Source organism: Terrapene carolina, unplaced genomic scaffold, assembly GCF_002925995.2.
Source record: "Terrapene carolina triunguis isolate 2854851 unplaced genomic scaffold, T_m_triunguis-2.0 Scaffold102, whole genome shotgun sequence".
In the NCBI taxonomy this organism is placed as follows: domain Eukaryota; kingdom Metazoa; phylum Chordata; order Testudines; family Emydidae; genus Terrapene; species Terrapene triunguis.
In genome coordinates, this window is record NW_020664453.1 from 1,217,180 (window position 1) to 1,231,804 (window position 14,625).

At 43.3% G+C, this 14,625-nt stretch overlaps 1 protein-coding gene across 1 annotated transcript in view; it reads left to right on the forward strand.

The window, feature by feature from the left end:
* Window positions 1-10,746, forward strand: part of LOC113406489 (complement component C8 beta chain-like) — a 26,675-nt gene extending 15,929 nt beyond the window's left edge. Inside the window, exons 8-12 of the mRNA XM_026651718.2 lie at window positions 824-952; window positions 1,534-1,697; window positions 6,127-6,280; window positions 7,296-7,364; window positions 10,532-10,746. Of these exons, the coding sequence (XP_026507503.1) occupies window positions 824-952; window positions 1,534-1,697; window positions 6,127-6,280; window positions 7,296-7,364; window positions 10,532-10,683 (668 nt within the window). The 3' untranslated portion in view covers window positions 10,684-10,746. The remainder of the gene's footprint in view (window positions 1-823; window positions 953-1,533; window positions 1,698-6,126; window positions 6,281-7,295; window positions 7,365-10,531) is intronic.
* Window positions 10,747-14,625: the final 3,879 nt, after the last annotated feature.

Sequence of the window (14,625 nt, forward strand, 5' to 3'; positions counted from 1 at the left end):
GGGGCTAGGGCAGGACGGGGGCGGGGCTCCTCCCGTCCTCTTTTTTGCTTGCTGAAATATGGTAACCCTAAAGTAAGTCATGTGGTTAAGTACATTGCCGAATTGGGACCTTAACTGCTAACTCATTGAGGGCCGAATCCCGCAAACATTTGCTATTGAATGCACGGTTTACAGCCCTAAGGAATCTTATTTAAGTCACTCCACATGGTAAGCATGATGCTCAATGGCAAGGCGGGGAGGGATAGCTCAGTGGTTTGAGCATTGGCCTGCTAAACCCAGGGTTGTGAGTTCAATCCTTGAGGGGGCCACTTAGGGATCTGGGGCAAAATCAGTACTTGGTCCTGCTAGTGAAGGCAGGGGGCTGGACTCGATGACCTTTCAAGGTCCCTTCTAGTTCTAGGAGATAGGATATCTCCATTAATTTAAATTTAAAGTGGTTGCAGGATTGGGCCCTTAGGCGTTAATTTGCAAATTTGTAACTTGCAACAGGGCTTGGGTCAAAAGAGGTAACCGTATCTTTATGATGCTCATTATTTGTAATGTGCCACTTCTTCTGTGCCAGGAATTCCATGGCATTTGATGTAGCCCCGCAAGCAAAAACATTTCAACTTTTGAGAGCAAAATTTTTCTTTACTAAAGGTCTGATCCTGAGAGCGCTCAACTCCATCAAAGTCACTGGGAGCTGACGGTACCAGATCCCTTTTAGAGCAAGATTGGGCCCTAAAAATTCCCTGTGGGGAGGGGGGGGGAGGAAATCAGCAAAAGGTACTTAAAATGGAATGTTGTTTTTATAAATATGTGATGTTTTACTGTGTTTTTTTAGGTTACTCTTTAAGTGACATCCAGGCCTGTGCACAGCGTGGCTTTAACGTTGGTGGAAATATCTATGGAGTTTATATAAGTTTGGGAATGTCAGCTGCTGGCTGTAAGGCTGTTTTAAATGAAATTGGAGGTAAACCTAAAATAGTCTTGTGCTTCGTATGTTCTTTTTTTCTGTGAGAGCAATATACGCTCAATTTCAGACGTAAAATAGATCTGCACGCAGGAAATGGGCTTTGTTTGATGGAGTTGGATCTCACACCATTGACTTTAACAGAAGCAGGATCGAGCCCTTTACTCAAGGAAGCGGTGCTGCACCCTGCACTAGTTGCAGTTTCTGGTACTTTTCAATGATAGCCCCAGTAAGGGTAGGCTGATTTATCATTCTTTCCCTTGTGGCTAAGTGAGCCCCTCTTTCCTTGAAAATCTATGAATGAATCTATTATTTGTTTGTTTTTTCATTTACAGTAATGTCAAATGAAAAACTATGGGCCAAATCTTGAAGTCCTCCCTCAGGCACCACTGCCTTTTAAGTCAGAGGGCGTGCCGGATATTTGGCTGAATATAAATAATTGTGAACAAGATCGCTTTCCCGTTTTGTTTCAAAATGGGATATGTAACTGGCAGAGTCTGCTTTGCTCCTAGCTTTTTATTCTATTTGTGATCCACTAAGAAATAGCAAAGCTGAGCTGGTCACTTTACCCCTTTTTGCAGACAGCATCGGGCAAACGCAAGTTGTGGAAGATTTCATAGCCCTCGTTCGTGGAGGAGGGAGTGAGCATATCACGACACTTGCCTACAAAGATCTGCCAACTGCTCAGCTAATGCAGGAGTGGGGAGATGCAGTACAGTACAACCCTGAAATCATAAAGCTAAAGGTACTGTAAATAATACACCATAGAGCGTCAATTAGTCGAGTGCCATGGGGGACTTGGAATACATTCAGATAAGTGAGGTTTTGAATAATCAGGGAGATTTTCAGAGTAACTAATTGACCTGTTTTAGGTAACAAGGCATGTCAGATAATTGAAGTTTGAAGAATCTAGGCAGTGCTGTATTAGAAATATACCTGATGGCATTTAATATTAGAGTGTAATAAAATGACCTTCCTTTTTTCTGGATTACCCTTGCCTTTCATATTTACCATGCACTGTATTGTATAGTAGCAATTCTGTTTGGTTCCAAAAAGCAAAGAGTGCACCAAAAAGTCTGGCTGTTTGTCCAGACTATCTAAAGCTCATTAATCTGTAAAACTAAGATAGGATCTCATGAGAATAGATTTTTACTAGGCTTTCCTATTTCCAGTCTTGGCCAGGTCTCGAATGTATAGAGGAGCATGAAAATGAAAAATAACAAGGGGAAAAAATGTCAATAGAGCCTCAATTTTGAATGTCACAATTAGTTCATTTAACGTTTGGGTGACTATTGTGAAGGCAGAAGAATATTCTTCTTAGGTATGGTCCTGCACTAGGGCTGGTTTTCATTGGACTGCTCTTCAATGGAAAATTGGGTTTTGGTTAAATAAATGTTTTTGGGAAAAGTATCTGTTTTTCACAGAAAAAAATATTTTTTGTCAAAAAACTGAACACTCAAATCCCAAAATGCATTCTAAAAAGTGGAAAATGTTGATTTGGAATCTCTCCTCCACCCCCGCCTCCCAGTGCCTCATAGGATCTATAGGTGCCTCATATTCCTCTATAGGCCTGATTCCCCTGGACAGACTACATCTTCCATGATGCACTGTAACTAGGGACTCCCCATGGTGCGCTGATGTCTCAGCAAGCGGGAAGACCATGGTGCATCATGGGAGATGTAGCCCAGCCAGAGAGCCTGGCCCAGGGAGGAAAATGAGGGCATAAGGCAGCTGAACTATGACTCTCATGAGGCACTATGGCAGCAAATCCATATAAATTTTTTTGTTTTTTGACTGAAACTTGTCAATTAGAAAAATGGAAATGTCTAAATTTTCTGTGGAACCTTTTGATGAAAATGTGTTCTTTTCCCTTTCGCTGAAAATTGTCTTTAAAAAAGCCATTTTCCAACCTGCTCTACTCTGAACCCAAAAGCCTTGATCCAAACCCACTAGAGCTTTGAGGGTGTTCATTTGAAATCTGGATCCAGATACAATTCCTTAGATTGGGCCCATAGCTAGTGTTTGTTTTATCTCTAGTGGAAATATGTTTAATACTTTGGCAATCTACGCATTCAAGGACTAATCCGAAGCCCCCTGAGACACAGAAAGACTGTTGACTTCAACAAGCTTTGGATCAGCCCTTTCTACATTTGACTATATTGGTCAAATAGGTGTTCATTTTTCCAAGGCCTCATAATTCACTCTGGCTTGGCACTGATTGTTATGTTGTTTTTCCCCTTTTTTGTAATAAAAATTTCACATACTGTCCATGTTTTCAGCTTGCCCTCAACCCACTCAACTCTTCTGCTTTGACAATATAATGCATTTCTTTGTTAACTAGAACTCACCTCAGGTTTAAAGGAGGATATAAAATCAACTGTTTCAGGTAATCTACCCATGATTTCATAATTGCATTGGGTCCCAGAGATTTCAGTGTCCGTACTTGTGCAAGTTACACTTAGTATCCCATTTAAAGAAAAATCTGATAACAAACTAAGGCTAGGTTTTTTTTCTAACCCTTTAGATTCTAACCTGATATCAGTGACCAGATCAGCTAGTAAAAACCACAGATTGATATAATTTGCATTTGGGCTATTTAGCCTTTAATTTCCCTGCTAATATCCTTGAGGAGTATGAAGATCAAAAGCACCAGTAGTGTGTGACTAAACATGAGACCTAAAAATGCTTCGATAGGGAAAAAAATAAAGCAAAGCGGTTCATAAATCATCTACTAAAAGCACTTGGCAGGTCATTCTCAAGCCATTTCCTTATTTATATGATATGATTTCAAAAAGTAAAAGGTGGATCAAAGATCATTGTTGAGAAATGGAGACGCAGTGGCAGTAACAAGAAAGTACCTTTTTCCTTAAAATGTATTTGTCCTCTGAATGACATGACCCTGTACACATGGTATTGTGGGGCTTCATGTTTGCTTTGTCCTGATGGCATGCATAGCAAATTTGCTCAGCTTACAATAACGACTTTGGGCTGGATCCTCAGGTGACACAAACTGAGGAACTGGTCCTTTTATTGTAACTCCCAACCATGCAAACTTAGCCTAGGAATCCTCAGACGTTATTCTTACTGGCTACTGTGTTATCATCTGCCAAGAAGAATCTGTGGGGCAAATCTTACTCTCTGTTATACCTGGTTCTACTCTGTACCAAATTCTACCCTCAGCAACCCCATGATGTTCAGTCTGTGCCCTCACTTACACGTCTGCATGCCCATTATAGTCGTGGGGGTGCAGAAGTGCAACTGATGGCAGAATTTGTCCCTGCAGCAGGAACTTCACATAATTATTCTGTAGAGGATGCACAAAATAGAGTCCAGCTCTTTCTCCCAAAGCCGTAGCAGCTCTGCAGAGCTGATAGGAATAAAATGGTGCTATATAACAGGTCAGTTCTTTCAGACAAATACCTGGATCCTTGCCTAAGGAACTTCAGACTTAGATGACAATTACACACTACACACCACTTTGGGAGGCATGTAGCAGATGTTTCACTTCACTACACACTACAGCGAAACGCACACAGTGTGTCCACACTGTGGTGTGTAACTACACATGTCAGTGGAAAGCTCTGGCCAACGTGAGGCAGCAGGGAAAGGCTTCAGCAGCTCCCTGTTTCCGGAGCGTTTCACTGAAGTGAGGAAAGGCTCTGGCAGGGGGGAGACTTTCCTTGTGGTGGGGACGGGCTCCAGCAGAGCCATTCCCACTGCTGGAATCTTTTCCAGGGAAAGGTTCTAACAGCGGGGATGCAGCAGGATGCTATTAGAGTGACCAGACGGCACGTCTTCCCCCCCCACCCCTCCGTGTCCCGATATTTCATGTCTCTCATCTGGTCACCCTAGATGTTATACTGCTAAAAGTGGTAGTGTAGAGAGGGAGGTATGGCTTGGGTGAGCAGAGGGCCATGTAGGGGATGTACTCAAGTACATACCCAGACCTTTCAAGCGTGTCCTCATTGTCCTGAGCTGTGCCTCACCACCTACACTGCTATTTATACCCTTGCAATCGGGGACAACATGGGTCTATTCACTAAACACGGCTGAAAGACGTGTAGAGGCACCCCGCATTTGAAGGTAATGGGAACATTTCTGTTGGCTTCATGGAGTAATCGGGCTGTAAATACACTAGTGACTATGCTGCAATTAAAAAACAATCCACACAAGGGCAGCATATGAACAAAGTCTCATTGTACTGTAGAAAAAATGTTTCCTGGCGGGTTTTCAGGAAGAGCCCTAAAGGTAGGGTTGCCACCTTTCTAATTGCTGGATCCCCGAGACCCTGTCCTTGACCTGTCTCTTCCACCCCCTAAGGCCCCACCCCTGCCCTGCCTCTTCCCCCAAGATCCCACCCACGTTGCTCGCTCCTTTCCCCGTACGTCGACTCTTGTTGGAATGGAAGTTGCTGCAGCCTGACAAGGAACCTGCCTGAAGGTAGGAGGCAGCCCTGGCTGAACAGGGGCTGGCTTGGGTTAATGACCCGGTACCTCCCCCTGCCCTGTGGTAACCGGACTTTTGGTGTCCAGTCAGTACATCTGACCGGACATTGCCCAGTCCCCTTTTCAACCAGACTTACTGGACACCTGGCAACCCTAAATGGCACCTGGACTCAGAAGCCAAAAACCGGACTGACCAGGTAAAACGCAGACTGGTGGCAACCCTACCTAAAGGAGGAGCAAGAGACAAGTCAATATAAGTAGTGTTGGTTAAAAATTTTCAATTTTTAATGAATTTTCATAAAATTTCAAAATCAGAAAAATACATAGGAAAACTTTGGATGAAACTTTTGTGAAATTCCCTCCCGGTTTTCAGACGACTCTCTAGCTGGTCAAAATTTTGAATCGGGGGTCGGGGGGGCAAATGAAAACATTTTCATTAAATTGCTGTTCTCTTTTTTCCAGCAGCCCTAACCACAAGTTAACTGGAAAGCTGGAGCTGGTGGAGAGACTATTTATTCTATTCCATGGATGACTAATATGTTCCCGTTTTAGAAAGCTTTTATTGACATCTCCACAGAACACAAATCTCATAACATAGGGGCTACATTTTATTCATAAGCTGAGGTCCCACCATAGCTTGCAGTGCAGGGCTGACCTTATAAAAATATCTTGACCTTTTGGATTGAATACAACAATTGTTTCTTCCCCTCTTTCCTCCCTTCCCCTTAGGCAGAACCTCTGTCTGAACTGGTGACTTCAACGGACTTTGCAAATGCAAATACACTAAGGGAAAATATGAAGCGTGCCCTTGTAGAGTTTCAGCTGGAGACCAGTTCCTGTCATTGTGCTCCATGCCATGGCAATGGAATTGCTTTTCTGAAAGGTAGAATCTCACATCTAATACTCCTCTAGTATAAACGAACAGAGGAATTGTAGGTAGGAGGCTTAACTGGCTGGTAATCTGTGTTCATTCCTTTCTCCTATTCATCCTGGTTAACATTATAAAGAAAATATATTTAAAAAAAGAGTAATTTCATTCATAAATCTCCATGGTTTAGTAGCAGCCGCAGCAAATTAACACCATTGTAGCAAGTGTCTTTATCAGTTACATTTAAGAAACAGTTCCCACCTCAATTATTCATCAAAAGAAAAGTTCATGTCTTTAAGTCTCTTCCTTTGCTTTCAAGATCATTACCATCATCCTAATGTCTCAGCATTAATTAGTGTTGTGTTGTGAAGATGAAAAGCACCATATAAGTGCTTAGTACTGGTATCATCATCATCAGAGTTGTTCAGTATTGTATCCTTTCCTTCCCTCCATTTTTAATAGAAGCTGCCCTCATTTAGAAGCTGACAATGATTTAAAAATGCTGGGGGAAAGTAATTAAATTGAATAAAAAACACATTTTCTAAATGGAGATATATGGTGTGTGGGTTTTGCTAATAAAAGAAGATATTTTTCAAGTACCTAATTCAAATTTGCATCTGCAAAAGTCCTGATGAGAATCTGGTTATCATCTAAATGTATCTAATGCAGAAATTATTGATTCAGGTACCAGCCAGTTTGATTATAGCTCTTAACTGATTCCTCTGGTGATTACACTTGTTTAAATAACTTATTAGCCCTGGAGTCCTGTTGTCATTCCATTTAGGATAATTTGCCATGAAAGATGTTTTCAAATGACCACTGTTGTTAATACCCAGACAATGAATTCTGGGATCAGGGCCCCATTCTGCTAGTTGCTGCACATGCATATAAAGAAAAGATGGTCTCTGCCCCAGAGAGGCAGCCTCTTCACCTGTCTATATATGGAAACGGGAGTCTATAGAGAAATGTTCAGTATAATAATATACTGTAGTGAAGTACAATAATCCAGCTTTCACTGTTCTCCTTCTAGAAACTCGCTGTGACTGTATATGTCCTATAGGGTATCGTGGTACTGCCTGTGAGATCACAGAAAGAAAAGGTAAGAGTGATTAGAAAGATGATTAAAGAAATGTAGATCCCGAGTTAAAGAGAAAAACAACCCTAAAAGGAGAGTTGAAATGGAATGGCCAGTCATATGATCATGTGTGTAAGTTAATTAGGTCTTTTTATGTGATCATTAAGAGCTATGTGGCCTAGTGGCTAAATCACAGGGCTGAGAATCAAGACTGTTAGGGGTTGGAGCATTTAAGTTAAGATGAGTTTTGCCACTGACTTTAGTTCTGCCACACATTCGCTGCCTAGCCTTGTATTTAAGCTATCTGCCTCTGCTTACCCATCTGTGAAATGGATCTAGCTATTGTATTCATTAATCCTTATCATGTCTGTAACTCCATCTGTTACTTACCCTAATATACACACACACACTATAGCTAGCTCCATTTCACAGATGAATAAGCAGAGGCAGACAGGTTAAATCCAAGGCTAGGCCGTGAATGTGTGGCAGAACTGGGCACAGAATTTAGGGTCTCATTCCTGCTCCCTGAAGTCCGTAGCAAAACTCATATTGACTTAAGTGATACAGGCCCAGGCTCTAAGTATCCTGATATATATAGATATAGATTTTAATCTTTCCTTATAAATCCATCCCTTTGGTCCTTTCCTCAGAAGTCCCACCAATGTGACAACATATTTCTGTTGCTCTGGTGTCCAGAACTCAGTGCAATTTTATACATGATTTCACACCAAAGCTGCCTTATTATTTCTGTGCTTTGAGGAGGAGCTGATTTTGAATATGCAGCTCAAACAAGCACTCATATCCCATTATAAACTCATAGCTAATTTGCAGTCTATTATGGGCCCTTGGTCTCCTCCAGCATCTCTGCTTCCCAAATTTCTCCCTTCCACGGAGTAAATGTCTCAGATTATTCTTCCTCAACTATACTACAGCACATTTTAATTTTTCCCAGTTAAATCTCATTTTGTTATTTTCCACCCCTGGTGCTAATGTCCCTAGATCCCTTTGTATAATTTTTCTCTCCTGACTAGTTCATAACTCCTCCCAATTTAGTATCCTCTGCAAATGTAATTGCTATTTATTTCCTTCAGATCATTAATTTAGATGTTAAAGAAGACTAGTTTTTACATCCATCCCTGCAGAGCGACAGTAGACCCCGCCCTGTAATTTGATATATTGCCATTTATCATTGCCCTTCGTTTACCGTCGTTTCTCCAGTTTTCAGTCTAAATGGCTGTATCTTATCCAAGCCAGAGTGACAGACATTTTCAGCTAAAATTTCACAAGGCACAGGGACAACTTCATAGCTAATGAGTCCTATGAGTCTTTAATTGTTGTCACTTACACATTGTTCTGGTCTGCTTACTGCGTATGTTACAGCGGCAAAATCTCCCTTAGACTCAGATCCACTTATCAACATAGAACTTCACCTGTATTGAATTTGGCTTACTGAATCTAAAGAGTTTAATTTGTGTCACTTGCATTTTCTCTTTGGGAAAGATGGTCACTTGGTCCTGCTAGTGAAGGCAGGGGGCTGGACTTGATGACCTTTCAAGGTCCCTTCCAGTTCTAGGAGATAGGATATCTCCCCTCAGGAGGCTGATGCCCGGTTGCTGGAATCCTGCCACCTCCTCCCCCATGCTGGAATGCTCCCTCCCCCCCAGCTCTGCGTCCTCCCCTGCAGGGGGCTGGCATCTCTGCTCCCCCACCCCACGTTCCTCCACACCCACACCACACCTTTTTTGACAAAAGTGGGCACTTGTCCCATTTGCTCTTGTCAGCTGATCAAGTCAGCAAAAGCAAATGGGACAAATGCCTCCTTTTGGAAAAAAAAATTGGGACGTCCGGGACAAAGCTTAAAAAAGGGACTGTCCTGGCCAAAATGGGATGTTTGGTCATCCTAAGAAGAGAGCGGGTCTAGCAGGAAAAGTAACTGATAGAAGAGTGTAAGTTAAAGTAGGCCACCTGCTACTTCAGAGGTGGGCAAACTACAGCCCGCGGGCCACATCTGGCCCACGGGACTGTTCTCCCCGGCCCCTGAGCTCCTGGCCTGGGAGGCTAGCCCCTGGCCCTTCCCCTGCTGTTCCCGCTCCCTCGCAGCCTCAGCTCACTGCGCCACCGGCGCAATGCTCTGGGCGGCAGGGCTGTGAGCTCCTGGGGCAGTGCAGCTGCAGAGCCCGGCCTGACCCGGTACTCTGAGCTGCGCGATGCGTGGCCGGCTCCAGCTGAGCGGCACGTCTGCCTGCCATTTTGCAGCCTCACTGCCCACCACCAGTGCTCCAGGCAGCGAGGTAAGGGGGCAGGAAGCCGGGGAGGGGGGTTGGATAGAGGGCAGGAGAGTTCGGGGAGTGGTCAGGGGCCAGGGGTGTGGATAGGGGTCGGGGTGGTCAGAGGACGGGGAACAGGGGGGTTGAATGGGGGCAGGGGTTCCGAGGGCGGTCAGGGAGAAGGGGTGGTTGGATGGGGCAGAGGTCCCGGGGGGGGGACAGTCAGGAAGGAGGGGGGGTTGGATGGGGCGGCGGAGGGCAGTCAGGGGCGGGGGTTCCAGGGGTGGTCAGGGGACAGGGAGCAAGGAAGGTGGATGGGGCAGGTCCGGGGTGGGGGCGTCAGGGAACGGGGGGATTGGATGGGGCAGGAGTCCTGGGGGGCCGTCAGGGGCAAGAAGCAGGGGCGGTCGGATAGGGGGTGGGGGCCAGGCCATGCCTGCCTGTTTGGGGAGGCACAGCCTCCCCTAACCGGCCCTCCATACAATTTCTGAAACCCCATGCGGCCCTCAGGCCAAAAAGTTTGCCCGCCCCTGTGCTACTTAAATATAAACCTGCTAACACCTTTCTCTGGCTCCTCAGAATGTAAAGTGATCCCAGTTTATGTGCCCTTCAGCTCCCCCAGACTCCCTTAGTCTCAACCAGAAGAGGTAAAATCACTATATTTCAGTTAAAACTACCTTGTGTCTTTTCATTGTCCCAGTTGAATGAAATGCAGAGTCTGAACAAGCACCATCAACAATGAATAGAGAATTAGCACCTTTAAATAATTGTCCAGTTTTAAGGGTCCAAGTCAAGATATTCTTAGTAATGCGGACGAGGGGTACTTTGTTTGTATGTAGGTATAATTTGTGTGAGCTGGGAGCACCCCCTTTGGAAAAGAAACCTCTGTTATGACACCCTTTTCTTTCTTCACGGTTTCTCCAGATGTTGCTATAGATGGAAACTGGGGTTGCTGGTCCAGCTCCTCTGCGTGCTCTGGAGGACAACGGATGACAAGAAGACAGTGCAATAATCCTGCCCCACAAAATGGTGGCAAGCCATGCACAGGGCCAGATGTTGAAACTATTAGGTGTTAAGGAAAATTCTTAAAAATATGTAAACTAAAATGACTACCACCTTGCAAAGTTAGTGGGAAGATAATTATAATTGACTTGATCAAGCCTCTTTATTCCTCTTTAAGGGCCTGATCCAATGCACACTGACGTCAACAGTAAGATCTAACAGGTATTGGAACAGGATTAGTATTTTTAATATGAGTCATTCTGATTTGACATGCTGCATAATTGTCCTGCAGGATTAAGTGTCCTTGTTCGTTTTAATATTGTGGCTTTGCTATAGGCCTTTATTTCAATGGGCTAATCAAACAAAACTTTATTTCTTGCATTATGTGATACCTGTTGATTTTTTCTTGAGTTTTAATCTAATGTGTTCTCAGGTTCCCCTGAGATAGGGAAAAGGGCATTTTATCTTGGATACACAGGAACGCAGATGTGACTCCTCAGAAGACAGCTGTGTCATGTTGAGCAAAATGCAGAAAATTAAAAACTAAATCCGCATCAGAGCAATAGCATCTAATGTGAAATTTGAGTCAGATGTGGCAATGCTAGCCCAGGTTTCCAATTTACTGGTTTTAACATAAATTGTTCATCCTATTAGAAATCGTCTTGAAGGAAAGAGAATTGAATTGAGTAGTACTCTCAAATACACCAAAGCATCAAATACACTCTCAAATACATGCTAAACTGTGCAATAATTTGTACTCTTATTCATGTGTAGCCCCTGGCCTATTTCACTGGCCCAGCATGAGGTTCTTTAAGATAGGGGAAATCTGCCTTGTGACTTTTTACATAACTTTGGGAAACTGGGCCTGAGGCTCCTCGGTGTGCTCTGCATTTTGTCAGTGTGTATTCACCTCAGACCAGACCCACTCAGACAACCACCAGGAACAAGAGCAAGACTTCATTCTGTAAAGAAACACAGAACAGGATTACAGTCCAGCAGCTTCCTCTCTGCTTGCCTGCCTCTTGCTTCCAGCTTCAGTCAGTGCTGAAACTTCCTGCTGGGAGGGCAGAGGCTACATACTGGCAGGAACCAGGAAGGTCTCCCAACATGCCGCAGTCTGTAGCCCACAATTGATGGTTCCCATGGCTGCTGCTGAAGCACCCAGGACCTTGGGCTGCACATGGGATAAGCTTTCCATAGAACAAATACATTTAGAAGGAGGCTGGAGCATAATATCAAAAAGGCAATTAAAGAAATGAAAATCACGAATTTTGAAGTATGCAACACCATGCCCCAGGATGAATACTGTATCCCATGGATGTTGTGGCCAAACAGGAAGTAGTGTATGGAAAATGATGTCTCAGAAAGAGGTCATAATGCAAGCCAATCAGCATTCTACTTTACATTCTCCAAAAATATCACGGTCTTGGGAACAGCTCTAGCAATGATGGCAAAACTAGCCTTCATTGTCACAGAGGTGGGCCAATTGCTCCACTGTTTGGTCCCCCTGAACACCTCGGTGTTTCAGCATACTCACTTCTAATCCAGCCTGTTCAAATATTTGAAATATGGAGAGGCCAGCAAACAAACCATAGCAAAAAGAAACTAGCTATCTTCATGCATTTCTAATGTACCTATTATTGTTGCCCCGGGTTCTGAAGACTCTTATCAAATTATGTGTGAAACGGGTCAGAAACATTCAGCTCTGCCCTTGTTTTAGCCACTGACCTGAGCAATACTGCTCTGGTGGTTGCCTCCTACTCCTTTCTTGTGTCTTTATTATTGGATGATGAGCTTTGCAAAGACATTAGTCTGTCGGTGCCCATGCTGTGTAATAACTATAGTCATGTCAGTGTTCCAGCAAAACTATGAATATGGCAACATATGCAAATATTTATCTGCTTGCCTATTTGTTGTAGGTTTGTAACATTTGCAAGGGCAAATATTCTTTTGTCTGGTTTTCCAGTCCTTGCCACTTACTGTCCTTTCTAAATGACAGTCTCTTTATGCAATTCTGCTAAAAAGAACTCATGCTCACTGACATTTTAAACAATGGAACATACATTTGATTTTAATCCTCATGCTGCCTACACAGTTATGGACTAGGTCCTTGTGACAGCATTAAGAAAGGAAAAACATGTTGCATATATAAAAGCAGAAAATGCTCTTCTCATAACAAGCTACATAATTGAGCTGCCAACCCAAAAACGCTTCTGTTTTTATGCTGTAATTGTTAATGTTTTTATGTGCTGGAAGTTTGCCAGGAGGCTCATTAGGGTCCCCATCAAAGAGGGCACAGTCAAAGCAAAATATATTTAAAGGGATACCAGCATGGCTGTTAGACAGAGAACCCTGATTAACCAACATTGTTGCATCTCACAGGTGTCCATGCAACTTGCATGCAAACATGCAGTGCCGCACTTGAGTTCTCCCTGCTTCGAAACAGGCAGAGGATGGAAATTAACAAGGTATCCTGCTCTACAAGAGTATGTTCTGTTTTGTATTTCACCAGCTTTCCTGAGCAGGCAGATCAGAGGCTCACATGCACATCCATCAACTGCATCTGCAGTCACAAACAAACTTTGTAACCTGACTTTGAAAGATCCACCAAGCAGATAAATATTTTATCAGTGTTTCAGGCCTGGGGTGAAGGGTAACACAGATATTTCAAAATCAGCAGGACACATTTTATTTAAGTATAATTTCTGTTGGAGATTCGATTTGGGGCCTGTAAGCCTGGGAAGTCTCCCTTAAAAGTCAGAACTTTATTTTGTCCGTGTGGTTTTTGAACTAACTTATGATTTATTATGGCCTACGGTAATAAAAAATCATGATGCACAAGCTTTTATTGTTTCATTTAGCTACATATTAAATAATGCTACAGTTTTATTGATGGTTCTAATTTCTGTGGACATTTGTATTAATATTTCACATATGAAGACATGAGAGAGCTACAGTAAAAAAAATCTAATTGTATACAGGGTGTTTGCATGCTCCTTCTTTATTCTACTTTTCTAGTCCTTTTCAGTGATGCTCATTCAGCATTTTGGCTAGATGGGCCTTTCACATCTCAGACATCCAGGGATCCAATCTAGAGTAAGTGGCAATCATCTCTTCACTTTTGACTGGCTCTTAACAGTTCTGAGAAATGGGCTTCTCCGAGATCACAATATTACTACATGTATCAAGATCTTATTTCCCAAAACAATATCCCCAGCAAACCACGTAGATGCTTCCTGGGCTAAAGACCGAGGATCAGATTCTGACAAAAGTCTCAGCACACCTCTGTGTTTACAGGCACAATTTTGGCATGTGCAAACACTTAGGCCAGGTCTACACGGAAAAGTTAGGTTGATCCAGCTACATCGCTCAGGGGTGTGAAAAATGCACACCCCGAGCGACATAGTTAAACCAATCTAACCCCTAGGCTAGACAGCAATGTTGACAGAAGAATTCTTCTGTTGACATAGCTACCACCTCTCGGAGAGGTGGATTCACTATGGTGATAGGAGAACACCTCCTGTCGCTATAGTGAGTGTCTACACTGAAACATCACCGCGGTGCTGCTGCAGTGTTTCCAATGTGCTGCTGTAGCTATTTAAGTGTAGACATAGCCTTACACTTTACTTATCCAAATGGCAGTGACACTTGGTCACTAGTTAACTGGGAGTCTAACCCCCAGTTTATACGTGAAATTGTCCTTTGCTCATGGCTAACGCAGGTTATTTTCTTGTGCAAAAATTCTGAATGCAAATGTGCCAGTTATTTTTTATAAATATGGCTGTCACTGTAGCGGATACCTCTAAAATGTTCTGCTTTTTCCTCGAAGGCCATCACACTGGTCTATCTTTTTAGTTGTGGCTTCTTCTGGATCCTATAAATGCTGTTTCTCAATCTACTAAAGGGGTGTGCTAGTCAATTATGTGAGCCACATTTCATCTTTCCAGGGCAAAGCCTATTTCATACTCCCAGCCCCTAACAGGTTGGGGAACAAGCGAATCAACTTGGTGTCCAAT